This window comes from Festucalex cinctus, chromosome 11, assembly GCF_051991245.1.
Source record: "Festucalex cinctus isolate MCC-2025b chromosome 11, RoL_Fcin_1.0, whole genome shotgun sequence".
NCBI lineage: Eukaryota > Metazoa > Chordata > Actinopteri > Syngnathiformes > Syngnathidae > Festucalex > Festucalex cinctus.
This window is the reverse complement of record NC_135421.1, coordinates 14,340,709-14,354,847: the sequence shown is the minus strand read 5'-3', so window position 1 is coordinate 14,354,847 and position 14,139 is coordinate 14,340,709. Positions and strand designations below refer to the sequence as shown.

Sequence of the window (14,139 nt, the reverse complement as noted above, 5' to 3'; positions counted from 1 at the left end):
TTGAGATAGGCAAGGCCGTGTGAGAAAAGAAAGAGAAAGCACCTTCCACGGTGAGGCGAGCAGATGAGCTGTTGTGGCCGTGACGGTTGGTGGCGGTGCAGCGGTACACGCCCTGGTCGGCCAGACTCACGCCCTGGATGACCAGGGACAAGAGTCCGCCGCTCTGAGAGCTCTTGGCCCGCTCCCTGAGCAGGTTCTGGCCATTATGATCCCAAACCACCCCGATGAATGGCTGCCCGTCAAACGAGCAGGTGAACTCGGCCATCTCGCCGCTTTTCACGCGGACGTCACGCAGCTCTGTCAGCAGTTGGGGCTTCAGGGGCGCTTGGATTTGAATGGTGTGTTCTGAGCTCTCTACCATCCGCCAAGAAACGCAGGAGCTCTCGGAGTAGGACTTGGTAAACTCAGTGAGGCTCTGAGTCTCCAGCCTTTGACTTAGCTTAGCCTCAGCCAAAGTGCTTGGCGTGCTAGCTAAGGCGTTTTCATCTGGGCAGTAAGAAAGAGTACAAGGTTTAGGTCAACACACACGATTGCGGACACTTCTTCGACGGAGCGGATCTGCTTGGATCAGTGAGCTAAGGAAGGAAGGGGGCGCACTTGACTGGAGATCAGGAAAAAGGAGAACATGTCAGGTTGACAAACCTCTATTTGCTTTTCAGCCATGCTGCAAACATCTGAACGTGGAAGGTACAGTTTGTTCAGGGGGGAGAAGCTGCACATGTACCAAGCGCGCAAAAGCCACGTCATGGCCCAAACGAGGACTCTTGGGTTCCAGTTAGGGCGACAAACTGTACCTTTGAGATGAAACAATCCAAAGCGGGCACGCACGGGGACAAGACATGATGTGACTTCACATCATCACATGACAAGACATGACTTCACATCGTATGACAATACATGACGTATCCTGTAAGCTATATATTGCCCTGTCTCAATACCTGTACTACACCCTACAGGTGCACACTTAGTAGAGGTGCAGGTAGTGTTCGAGATTACAAGCATGTGAAAATTGCAGACTTGAAATGGTGCGTGTGACGTCATCGACTTACGCCGCTACATTCGATTGCATTGCAGCAGTGTTTTTTCTTTCAGCAATTTTGCTGCTTAGAATGATCATCAAAACTACAGTAACGTAATAGTAAAATAAAATCCTAGTTGACGGCAGCTATGGTACCACGGTTGGATTTGAGAAGGATTTATTTACGGCCCCTGCATGACCTACGGTGCATACACAGAAGGTCGCCAAGTATGGCAAATACACTACAACAAACTATGTAGGTGACGTTAAACGCTCAATTTAAAAAGCACATGCGCAAATGAGAACACGAATAATACTTCGATACTTAGACTTGAAAATTACCATCGAACGCTGCCATTTTCCTACTCTGGGCAACTCCGCAATGAATTGTGGGTAAAACATAAATTGTGGAACAAGGGTGTGAAGGGGGCAGGGCGTAGCAGGGCAACATTGCAGTTTGGAGAACAGAGACACCCTCCACCCTTGCACCCATCAACGGGAACGCACAATTGAGGGGGACAAGGGTGCAAGTGTGAGTATTTGGACAGGGCCTGTATCTGCACCACACGTGATGAGACATGAAATTGCATCACATGACAGGCCATGACATCACATAATTATGACATCACGTGGCATCACATGACATCATGGTGTCCAAGAAGGACAAGTAGGACTTTGTCTTGTTGTTTAGCTGTGTCGATGACAAGTTTCCTCTAGAATAAAATGTCTTATTGGACTGGTGATAATTTGACCCACATCAGCTGCCTGATGTGCTGACTTGTTAACGATGCATACTGATTTTAAATGTCATTGAGAAAAAATAGATAAATTACATTTCCTAAAATCAGCCATTTATGTAGGGCATTCAGCCAAAAGTCTAGCACCAAATTGCAGAGAACACTTGTCCAGAAACCAGCATGCACATGGACATGAGACATGCACATGCAGCCTACTAACACATGCTGTGACCAAAACAGTACTGGATGAAATATATGAAGGTAGTAATTGTACATGGTAGGTGTACAGCCTTAATCTACAATCTTCAGTAATAAGTCACATCATTCTCTTTTTGTAGGCGACCACAAAAAATGCATATGGATAGTCAAAAACAGCTGAAAGTCCATGCATGTACTAGGATACTTTATCCTCACGAGTACGAGCTTAAGCTGTTTGGATGTTTGGTCAATATGCTACTGGTGCTCTGGATTGACTTAGAACTTCCAACAGCCATATATCGAGGATATGGGCTAAATGCTCAAAGTGCTTGTCTGAAGAGTAGCAGGGACAGACGGGTGTTACTGTGGTTAGCCGTTTAGGTCTTCATGCCAAGAACTTACCGTCAACATTGAGACTGGCTTCACACATGACCATTCCACCCGAGTTCCTGGCAACACACGAGTACTCTCCTTCGTGCTCGAAGGCCACTCGGGAAATGCTCAACTGGCAAACATCTCCAAATCGGGACATCTTAAAGACCTCTGATTGGCTGAGCTCTGAGTCGTTGCACAACCAGCTGACTTGCAAATCTGCACCAGGAGGGGTGGCATACCATCAAGATGCTATGGTCTACAGTAATTAAGTCTCATTAATTAAGTCCGGACGATGAACGGTGAGAGGAAATGCATGCAGGTTTCATCTTACTTTCCCCGGAGATGGTGCACTCCAGCTGGGCTGAATGCCCCGCTGTCACCAGGACGCTTCTCATGGGCGAAAGCAGGACCGGGGCAGACACCTGGGATGCGCTTTCTTCAGGAACTGCAAGACAAGAAAACAAAAGCACTTCAAATCACTGTCAGCTCAAGTGCTGATCCTAACTGGAATTGGCATTTTTACTTAGCAGTCTTCCCAAAATGTGTGACCTATAACGGAGAAGAATCGGGTCACAGCACCAATTGAACAGTTTTGTGGAACCTTTGCCCGGTTCATGCATCTTTAATGCTTGCTATGCTAATAGTAAGGACCAGAAAATTGCATATAATTCTCAGTTGAACTATTTGTAATAATCCTGTAAATTCTAGAATGGTTGTCTGTTGTTAAATTCTGCCATCAGACTGCGTAACATGCTCGCCACCCTTTTGGAAGTGGACAGCTTATCTTTTCACCTTTCCTAAGGCAACTTTTTTAGTTTATTTATTTAGATTATTTCTGGGTTGCATCCTAGCCCATAATCCATTTCCCCCAGGGTCTCCCAAAGTTACAACAAGATCCCGTGCGCCGGACGGGGAACGAACCTTCCACATGCAGTGACGCGGAGCTGGTGGCCTCTCCACAGTCATTTTTAACCTCGCAGCTGTAGACGGCGGCGTCCTCCGGGAAAACCTCCAGCAACAGCAGCGTGTACTCGTCTTCGTCGTGCAGGAACTTGCAGGTGGCGCTGCTGGCCAGAGCCTGGGAGCCCCGGTACCAGGTCACCTGAGGTCGCGGGAGACCGCTCACCCGCACCGAGAAGCGAACCGATTTGCCCGATTTCACCGTCTGGGCCTGCATGGGCCGGACCACCTGAGGGGGTTCGGGGACTGGACAAAGCAAGGAGGAGTGTTAGGCTGGCTACTCGGTCGGGCTGGGGAAAAAAAAAAACGTCCACCAAGTTTCTTTAGTTGAACATTGTCTTTCTCCTGACGCGATAAGCTGCGGCTTCACCCAACGACTTTTCAGTTAGATCCTGGAATTTGTGATTGATTGAAGCTAACCGAGTGAAAATGCATCCATTGGCCATACGGTAGATTTCAAGAGGCGCGCTTACGTCGCACGTGAAGGCTGACGGAGCTGGCGTTCCTTCCGGCGACAAAGGTGTACTCGCCGGCGTCACTCTGGTAGGTTTCAGCCAAGGTGAGGCGGTGCAGCTTCTTGATGGTGACGTAGCTGAAGCGCGGGTCCACCGACAGCTCGATCTCTAACCCGTTGCGCAGCCAGCGACCTTCCACGTCATCCTCGCTCACTTCAAACTCCAACGTGGCTCTTTCTCTCTCCACAACCTAAAACAAGTCCATAGAAAAATGACCACCTTTCCGACAAAACGGCCACACACCTGCTTGGCAATGTCGGCCATTTTTAAGCAATCGTGGCAGGCCAGGCAGCACTAAGCTCTCGATTTGTGAGTAAGACTTCTTTTCTCCTTTTTCTTGACAGCGAGACAGAAATACTTACCGTTCACTTATTTATTTTCTTTTACCAATTTGAAGTGCAGCTCGTTTTTGACGTAGAAGAGGACAACACTAGTTTGGACTCACAGTCACGTTTTTACTGGCGGGCTCCGAGATCTTGATGTCTCGTCCCTCCACCGCCAGGTTCCCCTTGGACACGCTGGAGCCGGCCACGGCAGAGTACTCTCCGGAGTCAGACATACGGACGGATGGCAAAACCAAGCGGTGCACAAACGTCTCGGAGGTGATCTTGTATCTGCGAGGAAAAATCTTTTCAGCTGGCGTTTGTGCCATTTGTGTTTGCTCAGAGGAAATTTGCACTGACTTACCGGTCAGACGTCTCCAGTTCCTGACCGTCCTTCATCCACATCACCTGCACGTTTGCTTCGGAAACCTCACATTCAAATGTTGCCCTCTTCTTCTCCGTGACTTTCAAGTCCTTCAAGTGTTTGCTGAATTCAACCACACGAGCTGACACAAAAAAATAAAATGTTGACTTTCAGTTAGACCAACACAATCAATTTCCTTCGTCCATCCAGTCCGGCAGTCGGTTGGCAACGGTCCATTTGTCTGTCTTCGTTGGTTTGCTTACCCTCCACGCAGAGCTTTGCGGCGGTGTACGCCTGTCCCGCCAGAAAAGCGTACTCAGCGCTGTCTCCGAAGTGAACGTTCCTGATGCTGAGCGTGTGTGTTTGCTGCTTGCAGCGAACCTGGCACCTGTCACTGGAACGTATCGGCGCGCCGTTCTTCAGCCATTTGGAGGAGATTCCGTCGTGGTTGACCTTCACCTCAAACGTGACCGTGTCCTTCTCCTGAGCGTTGATGTCTTGAAGCATGGCCGAGATGTGGATGGCTGAAAAATGCCCACAAAATCCAAGAAATGATGTGAAGGAATCGCCAGCAGCTTTCATGGCTTCTCTTAGAACAAAATCCCTCAAACGATAAGAGAATCAGAAAACTCATCTAAAAAACTGCCTTGGATCCAACCAATATAGTTCTCATTAGAATTGTTCGGGCCTCAGGTCACATGAAACATAATGTAGGTGTGTTTCCGTGCCATGATTGTCCAAACTGTTGCACATTTTTGCTCTGTTGAATGTAATGAATGCTGCAGACTGACACTTTATAATACGAAAAGAAGGTTCAATCATGTCAGAAAGGAAGTGAACCAGCAACATGCGCGAGTGAGACTCAATACTGTGTACTCGACGCCGCACAAGTCAGAGAGCCAACTGGCCGATGTCAACCCATGCCAAAAAATGCAGTTTTGCCCCGTTAGCTAATTCTTCAAATTGACGGAGGAGGAAACATCCAGTAAAAATACTTTTTACTTTTACTCATCAAGTACATTTCAGAGCCTGTACTTTTTTACTTTTACTTGAGTAATTATTTGAGTGAGTATTTTTACGCTAGTACTTTTTTTTTTTTTTTTTTTACTTAAGTATAAAATGTCAGTACTTTTCCCATCTTTGTTGTGGACGACAAATCAACGGAGGCATATGTTCACTGACTTACGGCTGACGGTGAGCGTGGCGGACACGTGGTCGTTGCCACACACGAAGGTGTACTCAGCTGAGTCGTCCCTGCTGGTGTTGATGATCTTCAGTTGGTGGAGTTTTCCCAGCACCACCATGCGGAACTTGTCGCTCATCTGGATCTCCACGCCGTTTTTCAGCCAGATGGACGGCACGTTGAAGTGGGACACTTCGCACTCCAAGGTGGCCTCCTGGGTCTCGGCCACCGATGCGCTCTCCAGGGGTTTGGTCACGCGAAGAGCTGTGGAGCAACCAATGCTAATGCTAACTAAGCTTATGCTGAAGTTTGTTTTGCATCAAAACAGAAGATGAATTGTTCGCCCCGTTATGTCGCACTTCATGCGAGGTTCATGCCACTGCCATGCCGAACCGAACTGGTCAACTGACTGTGTAACAGAGTTTCATGAATCTGTTTTGGACGTTTGATCTGAGAATTTTGTGATGGACACGACCCGACAGCGCTTAATTTGTCAAAGATGGATGTGGTTCAGCTATCCAGCCCAGCCCAAACGTGAGCGTACACGGCCGCAAAGGATCCTTGTCATGATCATTGGCTCCATTCTTCCTGCGTAGGTCCGTGAAAGGAAACAAGGTCGTACAGACGTGTGTTAGCATGGCCACATTCTGTCGGGTGTGATTGTTTGCTGAGGTTTTTTTCCCCCCCAAATCCATACTGTGCTCCCCTCACAGGATTTTCATCTGGGGTTGGTTTTTTCCACCTCCCCCTCTCTTATATTTGTACATTTCATCTGTGCGAAGCATGGTGCTGTAAAAGGCGACCCGGCGGACTCGCGATCTGTATCTCTTGTGTTGGTCAGTGTTTTCCTCTGTCTGTTCCATTTAATTGCATCCTATGGTACAATGAGACTAAAGCTATTGTGATTCAGACTCTGATAAAGGAGCTTCGTCAAGATAATCTTCATTGAAGAAGCCTTATTGAAGTGAAATGACCACACCTACGGAGTGGGAGAAATTAAATAGCCTGTGCGCTCAGCTGGCTAGTTAGTCTCGAACTCTTAAATTTTCAGACTGAGCAGCATTTCAGTGACGGCAAATGTCGTCTTCGCGTCTACACGGGTGTTGACCACATTTCACGGTGGCATTCAGGCATCGGGTCGTGCGGTCACTTACACTCAACGGTGAGGTGAGCGCTGCAGTGTAGATGACCGACCACTGCAGTGTACTCCCCCGCTTTGCTGCCATCCACATCCTGGACCACCAGTTTGTGCGTCTTCTTCTCTGAGGTCATCCTGTAGTGTTCGTTGGTCTTTAGCTCCGAGTTATTGAACAGCCACGTGACGGGAACGTTGTCCTCCGAGATGCCCAGCTCGAAAATGGCAGCGGCTCCCAGGAGCGACGTGACATCCTTGGGCTTCTTCAGGATCTTGATGGCTGTGAGGAACATTTGGCGTGATCACAAGAATTCAAACGCGAGACTTCTCATATTTCCAGTTGCTCAACTCAACTCTGAGTAGTAAACTGTACGTCATTTGACAAAGGCAGCATTGCGAAAATGGCCTGAATTATGACTTGAATGAAGTCTTCTTGACTGATGTATTTTGAATGTGTAAAGTGTCCGTCGAAAGAAGATGTTACCTGAAATCAATTTCTGCAACTTACATTTCAGCTCGAAGTGGATTCAAAAATAGATGTGATGTAAAGTGAAAGACTTTTGACCGGACCATTGGCCAATTTATTGACGTTTGTGTTTGTGAAACTCAAACTCATCTCGCTGTCACGATGAGGTTCGGCTCACAGTCAGTCCCTTCAGAAGTGGCTTGGCTACTGCCCACCAGGCAGTCTTGCCATCTTCACTGTCCTACTATTTGAGACATCCACTCCCATTTACCGTCCTCACCAACTGATACTGCTAGATGAATATCTAAACCTTTGTGGGTGGATCTGGCAATGCAACTTCAAATACAAGTTTTGTCATGGTCTTCAGTTCAGCTCAACAGCCACTCGTAAGTACCAAGAGGACTGAGTTCCTGGAGAAAACCTACACAAACATAAGGGAGAGTCACGCAAACTCCAGCAAGAAGGTTAGGACCTGGATTTGAACTGTGTGGATGTGGAAAGCACTCATTGACGGTGTCGCCTTCCAAAATCCAAACTGATCCAGTGGGACCTGTGGGTGAGGCGGATAAATGGAGTGGATGTCTTGAAAAGTTGATCAGAGAAGATGGGAAGACGTAGGAACCACTTCTAGAGGGATAGACTGGGAACCGTCGCAGAACGCTTTGCTTTTTGCCACCTGGGAGAAAGGGTGATGTCCTGACCAGTTGTCCTTCATGCATCTCTCAAGTGCTTACTTTCAACGTTCAACCTGGCGTTGGCCGACAGTTTCCCCAACTTGAAAGAATAAACGGACTCGTCCTGAGAAGAGCAGTTGTTGATCTTCAAGGTGTGCACAGTGCCACTGACACTGATCTGGTACTTGTCGCTTTGCTTGATCTCCACGCCGTTCTTTATCCACTGGGCTCCCCTCACGTTTTCGTGTGTCAGCTCCAGGCTGAACACGGCGTCTTGTGTCTCAACCACATTCAAGTTCTTCAGAGTCTTCCTGACCTTCACGGCTGTGGAAGAAACGCAGAGGTTTAGTCCCAGCATTGGACTGGACCAAACATTTTCACTTTCCTGGCCTAAGCTAACCTGGGTCAATTGGGCTGCTATCCGTCAATAAGTGGGTCTAAGGTCTGTGTTTCTGTCTGTCTATCTGTCTGTCTGTCCATCCACCCATCTAGGGCAAGGGCAGCGCTTCTCTATTATTAGTTACTTACCCCCTCGGAAGAAGAAAATATTTCACGCCACCAACTATCCACTGCCACTCTAAATACCATAGTATCATTTGTTTATAAGGAGTTACCTTCGACTTTGAGATTGGCCGAGGTCTTGGAGCTTGCGATCTGGTACGTGTACTCGCCAATGTCACTGGCTTTGGTGATGACGATGACGAGGCTTCTGACGCACCCGTTCACCTGACTCAGCACGTTATCGTTGAAGTCCACGGGCTGGCCGTCTTTCAGCCACTTGCCTTCCACGGACGGGTTTGCGACCTCGCACACCAGCTCGGCAGTCTGCGAGTCGGCTACCACCAAGTCCTGAAGAGGCTTCTTGATAGCGCCCCCTGGTAGCAGGAGATTACCGTCAGCTCCACCGCACCCAGTCCAGTCATGTGTGGACTTGCCAAAATCCCACCCCATCTATCTCCCACACACGCTCAGCAAAGCAAGCACATCTGACATACCTGAGACGGTGAGCAAAGCGTTGCATGTTTTCTCGCCGGCAGCGAAGGTGTACTCGCCCTCCTCGTCCTTCATGGCATTTAGGACTGTCAGAGTGTGTAACGTGTTCTTGGACTCCATCTTGTATTTGCTTCCTGCTTTGAGCGGCTGCCTCTTGAAAGTCCAGAAGGCGTCGATACCAGGGTGAGACACTTCAACTTCAAAAGTCACGTTCTCCGACTCAGCGCATGTTTTGTCCTTCATCGGGACCATGATTTGGACGGCTGCACACACACCAAACAGTCCAGAGCTATTATTGTCCATCGATTTTTCTATGACACTTATCCTCATTCGGGTCACGGCTGGAGCTGGAGCCTATCCCAGTTGTCTTTGGAATACACCCTGGAATGGCCGCCAGCCGTTTGCGGCAGTTTGTTTATCTGGTCTATATTGTGAATTTATATTGTGGGCGGGTTAGGAACGTATCCCAGCAATAAATGGGAGTTCCACTTCCACTACAAAACCGCTGGTACTTGAATGCCTAAATCAACATCACAAAATTTCAACTTGCCCGACAAAGAACAAGGGTTAAAACAACTGAGTCAACGAGCAAGAAATTGTTTGCCCGACTTACTCTGCACAGATAATCTGCAGCTGGTGTCGGCTCGGCCAACCACCAACTTGTAGTGACCTTCATCTGAGGCGAAGGTCCGATTGAAGACCAGGCGTTGCTTGGCTCCCTTGGCCACCATCTGAACCCGGTCACTGGGCGTCATCGGTTTGTCGTTTTGGTACCACTTGACCGAGCTGATGTCCTGAGCCGAGATCTTGGCCTCCAGAACAGTCTTAGTGCCTTCAACTGCGCTCATGTCCCTCAGTGGGATCAGGATGCCGATAGCTGCAATGCGAGACACCATTGGTGCATTATTTGGCAAAGTGCATGAAAAACTGCAGTGAGACCAGAGTGCAACACCATTAGCCATGCGCCGCAATCGTGACTTACTGCGGATATTCAGCTTTGCAGTGGTGCAGATCCCCTGAGTGGGAACTGCAAAGGAGTAAACGCCAAAGTCGTCCTTCCTGGTGTCCTCAATTAGGAGCTTGTGGATCTGTTTGTCGATAATCACATGCACCCGGTCCGAGATGGGTACAGCTTGTCCGTCCTTCATCCAGGTACCTTCCACGTTCCCCTGCGAGAACTTGACCTCCATCTGAGCAATGTCCCCCTCGCAGACAGTCAAATCACCGAGGGGCTGTATCAGAGTCACCGGGCGGACTGAAACAGGAAACGTGCCCAGTCACTTTGAGTTTCTTTTTTTTTGTTTTTTTTTTCCCAAACACCCACACACATATCCACTCACACACATACACACGCGCAAACAAGCATAGTCCACCTCGCCACCCAGAGCCTCATTTTCAGTTTGATCCCCATGGTCCAATTAAGAGAGCAAAGTGTGGCGCAATAATTCAAATCAAGTTAACAATAAAGACGAATCTACACATTGCGGAGTTAGCAACGGTTTCAGTATAGTGTAACTTGTACAAGGCACTACAGAAAACACTTTGTGTAGAAATTAAAAAAAAAATTGTATGTGAATGTTGAAGAGCTGAAAAATGACCTGCGATGATGTGAACCAGAAGGGCAAAACTTTAGAAGAGATTGTCAAGACATCTCTCGGACTCACATTTCATCTTGAGGGATGCATGTGTCTTCAAGTCGCCCACTGCGAAGGAATATCGTCCCTGGTCGGCCTTGTTGACGTCTTTGACAGACAGGCTGTGACGTCCGCGCCGCGATGAGATGACGTGCTTGTTGCTCGGGGACAGCTGTTTGTCTCCGAAGAACCACGTGCCCTCGGCATCCTCGCGGGAAACCTCGCACTCAAACTCTCCCGAGTAGGTCTCTGGCACCTCAGCATTCTCGAGGGTTTTCAGGATCTCCAGCGGGGCTCCTGTTGGTCCCACATCATACTTGTGTTCCATCCATCCATCGCGCTACATGCTAGCTCACAAAAGTAAGTGTTTATGTCAAGATTCTGTCTTTTCAGGGGGCAACTTGAGAACTTTTGACAGGGAACTTGCACGTTTAGATGAACTGTGCACTGACTACTTTAAATTGTAGCAAAACATCAATCGTTTTCAATGCTGTCTCCCATGAAAAGACTGTATCATATATTTACAGAAAAATTCAAGTGGTGTGCCGACTTTTGTGAGATAGTCCGTTGTACATCTCATTGAGCCAACCCACCTTCAACGTTCAGCTCGGCGCTGGTTCTGACGTGGTCGTCGTCTGCGATCACACAGGAATATTCGCCGCCGTCTTTCACTTCCAGCATGAGCACAGACAAGAAGTGGACTTTCCTGTCTGAGTGCATCCTGAACTTGTCTCCAGAGAAGATTTCTGCGTTGTTCTTCAACCATTTGACCTTGACGAAGGGCTCGTTGGTTTCACACTCAAACGTGGCCATGGTGTCTTTCTCCTTGGCATTGATGTCGTCCAACGTCTGTGTGAAGGTGATGACTTGTTTTGCTGCAGGAACCAAAACGAAAGTTTTGTGTCATGAAGGTTTGTGCCAGCAAAAACAGAGTGTATGAAAATAGACCAATTTAACATGCACAATGTCATTGACCAAACCTGGTGTGCATTGCTGTGGCTGATTTTGTGTTTTGAAATTCACAAACCGGCACAGCTGGACAAAACCATGACAGGGGCTATTTTGGCGAGGTGGAGGCCGCAGAGACAAAGGACACTTATGAAAACCATTTTTTGAAATGCCAGGGGAAAAAAATGGCTGACACATACGACAATGCCATTTTGGAACTAGAGGCTGCCGTCTTGGCCAGGCATCTGTGACAAAAGTCCGCACTTCCACTAAAGCGTATTGTAGCAATTGGTACGGGCCTCTTCTAGAGATTATCAGGTGAGCTGTGCCAAATTTGAAACATCACGCACACGTGATGGGCAGCTTCTTCAAATGTGCACAAACTTAGGATGAGTCAAATAATAAAAAAAAACATGGCTTTTGTTTTTCTTCGATCGGAGCAAGAGAGATCCTTTCTGTAATTCAGTAATGTTTGTACCATTTTCACTAACGCTTCAAGCTTCATTTTGTCTTGTGGCGCTCTCCTAAATGTTACACAGTGAAACCAATTAGAGCACGGACACAAAATATGAGAGTCAACATGGAGTTTACCGCCCGCTTTTTGTGTTGTGACGACATCAGACCTTTAGATCTTCAAAGATTCTGTGCTTTTGTTGCTAAGGAAGATGTTTCAAAAAGACCTACAGTGAGTCTTACCTTGTACCAGGAGGAAAGCGTGACTGGAGGTCTCGCCGGCCGAGTTGACGGCTTTGACCATGATGCTCGCCGAGTCCTCCGCCCTCACATCTCTGATCACGAGCTCACACACGTGGTCTTCGGGCCAGAACCAATAAAGCCGCTCAGTCTTCTCCAGTTCAACGCCATTCTTGAACCATTGGCACTCTGGTTCTGGTCTGCCGACGACTCGGACTCTGAACTTGACTTCATCACCTCGTGCCGCTGTCTGACTTGTGATGCGCTCCAGGATTTTGGGAGCTTCCATGCTCACTGAGAGCTTGACCCTTTCCGGTTTGAGTTGTTTGACAGTTATTTTGCGTCGTTCTTCCTCTTTTTTCTTCTCTTCCTCCTCCTTCTCTTTGGCTCGATGAAGAAGGTCTTCCTTTGTCTTCCTCAGAAGATCCTCATAGGAGTCGTCTCTCTTACGAGACTTGAGCTCAACGGCAGTGATAGACTCGTAATAGCCCTCTTCAGTCCTGCGCTTGAACTTGCTCCTCAACTCCTCCGACTCCTCGGTGGCTTTTTCATGAACAATCCTCTGGGCTTTCTTGAGCTTGATTATCTCTTTCTGTTGATTTTCTTCTGGCGCTTGCTCCACCTTCACCACCTCAAATGGAGTTCTTCCAGGTTCCGGTAGAGTCTCGGCTGGCTTAGGCTCAGGAGCCCGGCGAAGATGCGTCCGGAAGTCCTCCTTCTGCTCAATCTCCAGTTTAACTGTGTGCTCAGTAGAGCCGAGGTTGTTGTCCGCAACCACCTTGACCTCACCTGAATCGTAAGACTTGATGTCAACAATCTCCAGGTAGTAAATGCCGTCGTAACGTAGTCGGTAGCGCTTGCTCTTGCGAATAAGTTGCCCGTTGAGGTACCAGTTGACCTTGGGCAAGGGGTAACCGGTCACTCTGCAACGGAATCGGGCGATGTCGCCTTCCAGCACTCGGGCCGGATCGGGAAGGAGGACAATTTCGGGTTTGGTCTTTTCGGTCCCCTCGTCTGCGCTGACCCCTGCGGGTCCGCCCTCATGAGCCATGCGCTCCATCTCTTCGATCCTGTGCGCTCCTATCCTTCCCTCTGGCAGCTGGCTCTCCTCAACCAGACCCTTCTCGTCCTTGACGATGAGGGTGGCCGAGTTCTGGTCCACTCCGAACTTGTTGGCGGCTCTGCAGGTGATGATGCCGCTGTCTCGCGCGTACGCCACCTCGTAGTCCAGACTGCAGTAGCCAAATTCATTGACCATGCGCAGCCGGTTAGCGGCCTCCAGGGGCTTGCTGTCATGGAGCCACTCCACCACCATGGTGGGGTCGCCGATGGGGGTCAGCCTGCACTCAAAGTGGGCGGGGCCGAACTTCTTCATTCGAACGGAGGTCAGCTTCTTCTTGAATTGCGGCTTCTGCTGCTTCTCTTTGTCGTAGAGGTCTCCCTCCTCCCACTGCTCTTGGCCGTAGCGGAGATGCAGGGGCTCCAGCTCGGGAGGGGCGATCTCTTTGGCCTTGTAAGTTCCTTTGGGAATAATGAGCTTCCTCTCTGGCTCTGGCACAGTGTACTCCATCTCCACGTTGACTCTGCAACGGGTGGTGTCCCTTCCAGCTTTGTTAATGGCCGTAGCTGTGTACCAGGCGCTGTCGGAGCTTGACGCAGACGGGATCTGGAATGTTGCTCCGCCTCTGCTTGCTTCAATCCTGAAACATAATTGTCATGTCAGCACTTGTTTCCTCCCTTTTATTTGATCCTTTTATTGCTATTTCACAAATAGTGACAGCAACTTGCTTTGATCCTCACGTTTTTGGTACTTAATCACAAAAATGTCCAGGATATTCGATTTTGGAATGAAATTTCATGATGAAGCTAAAATTCACTCAATCTTTTACAGGTGAACTTAATTTAAAATAACGCTCGAGGAAG

The 14,139-nt window shown here is 48.5% G+C and overlaps 1 protein-coding gene across 1 annotated transcript in view; it reads right to left on the bottom strand.

Moving 5' to 3' along the window:
- ttn.1 (titin, tandem duplicate 1) overlaps positions 1-14,139 on the bottom strand; it is a 150,545-nt gene that overhangs the window by 121,918 nt on the left and 14,488 nt on the right. The window contains exons 18-35 of the mRNA XM_077537616.1: positions 12,220-13,916; positions 11,169-11,450; positions 10,606-10,872; positions 9,924-10,196; positions 9,555-9,818; positions 8,944-9,204; positions 8,563-8,823; positions 8,009-8,272; positions 6,828-7,088; positions 5,677-5,937; positions 4,754-5,014; positions 4,491-4,632; positions 4,249-4,417; positions 3,762-3,993; positions 3,250-3,534; positions 2,660-2,773; positions 2,356-2,544; positions 43-486 (exon numbers count right to left, since the gene is read on the bottom strand). Coding sequence (XP_077393742.1) covers positions 43-486; positions 2,356-2,544; positions 2,660-2,773; positions 3,250-3,534; positions 3,762-3,993; positions 4,249-4,417; positions 4,491-4,632; positions 4,754-5,014; positions 5,677-5,937; positions 6,828-7,088; positions 8,009-8,272; positions 8,563-8,823; positions 8,944-9,204; positions 9,555-9,818; positions 9,924-10,196; positions 10,606-10,872; positions 11,169-11,450; positions 12,220-13,916 — 5,927 coding nt within the window. The remainder of the gene's footprint in view (positions 1-42; positions 487-2,355; positions 2,545-2,659; positions 2,774-3,249; positions 3,535-3,761; positions 3,994-4,248; positions 4,418-4,490; positions 4,633-4,753; positions 5,015-5,676; positions 5,938-6,827; positions 7,089-8,008; positions 8,273-8,562; positions 8,824-8,943; positions 9,205-9,554; positions 9,819-9,923; positions 10,197-10,605; positions 10,873-11,168; positions 11,451-12,219; positions 13,917-14,139) is intronic.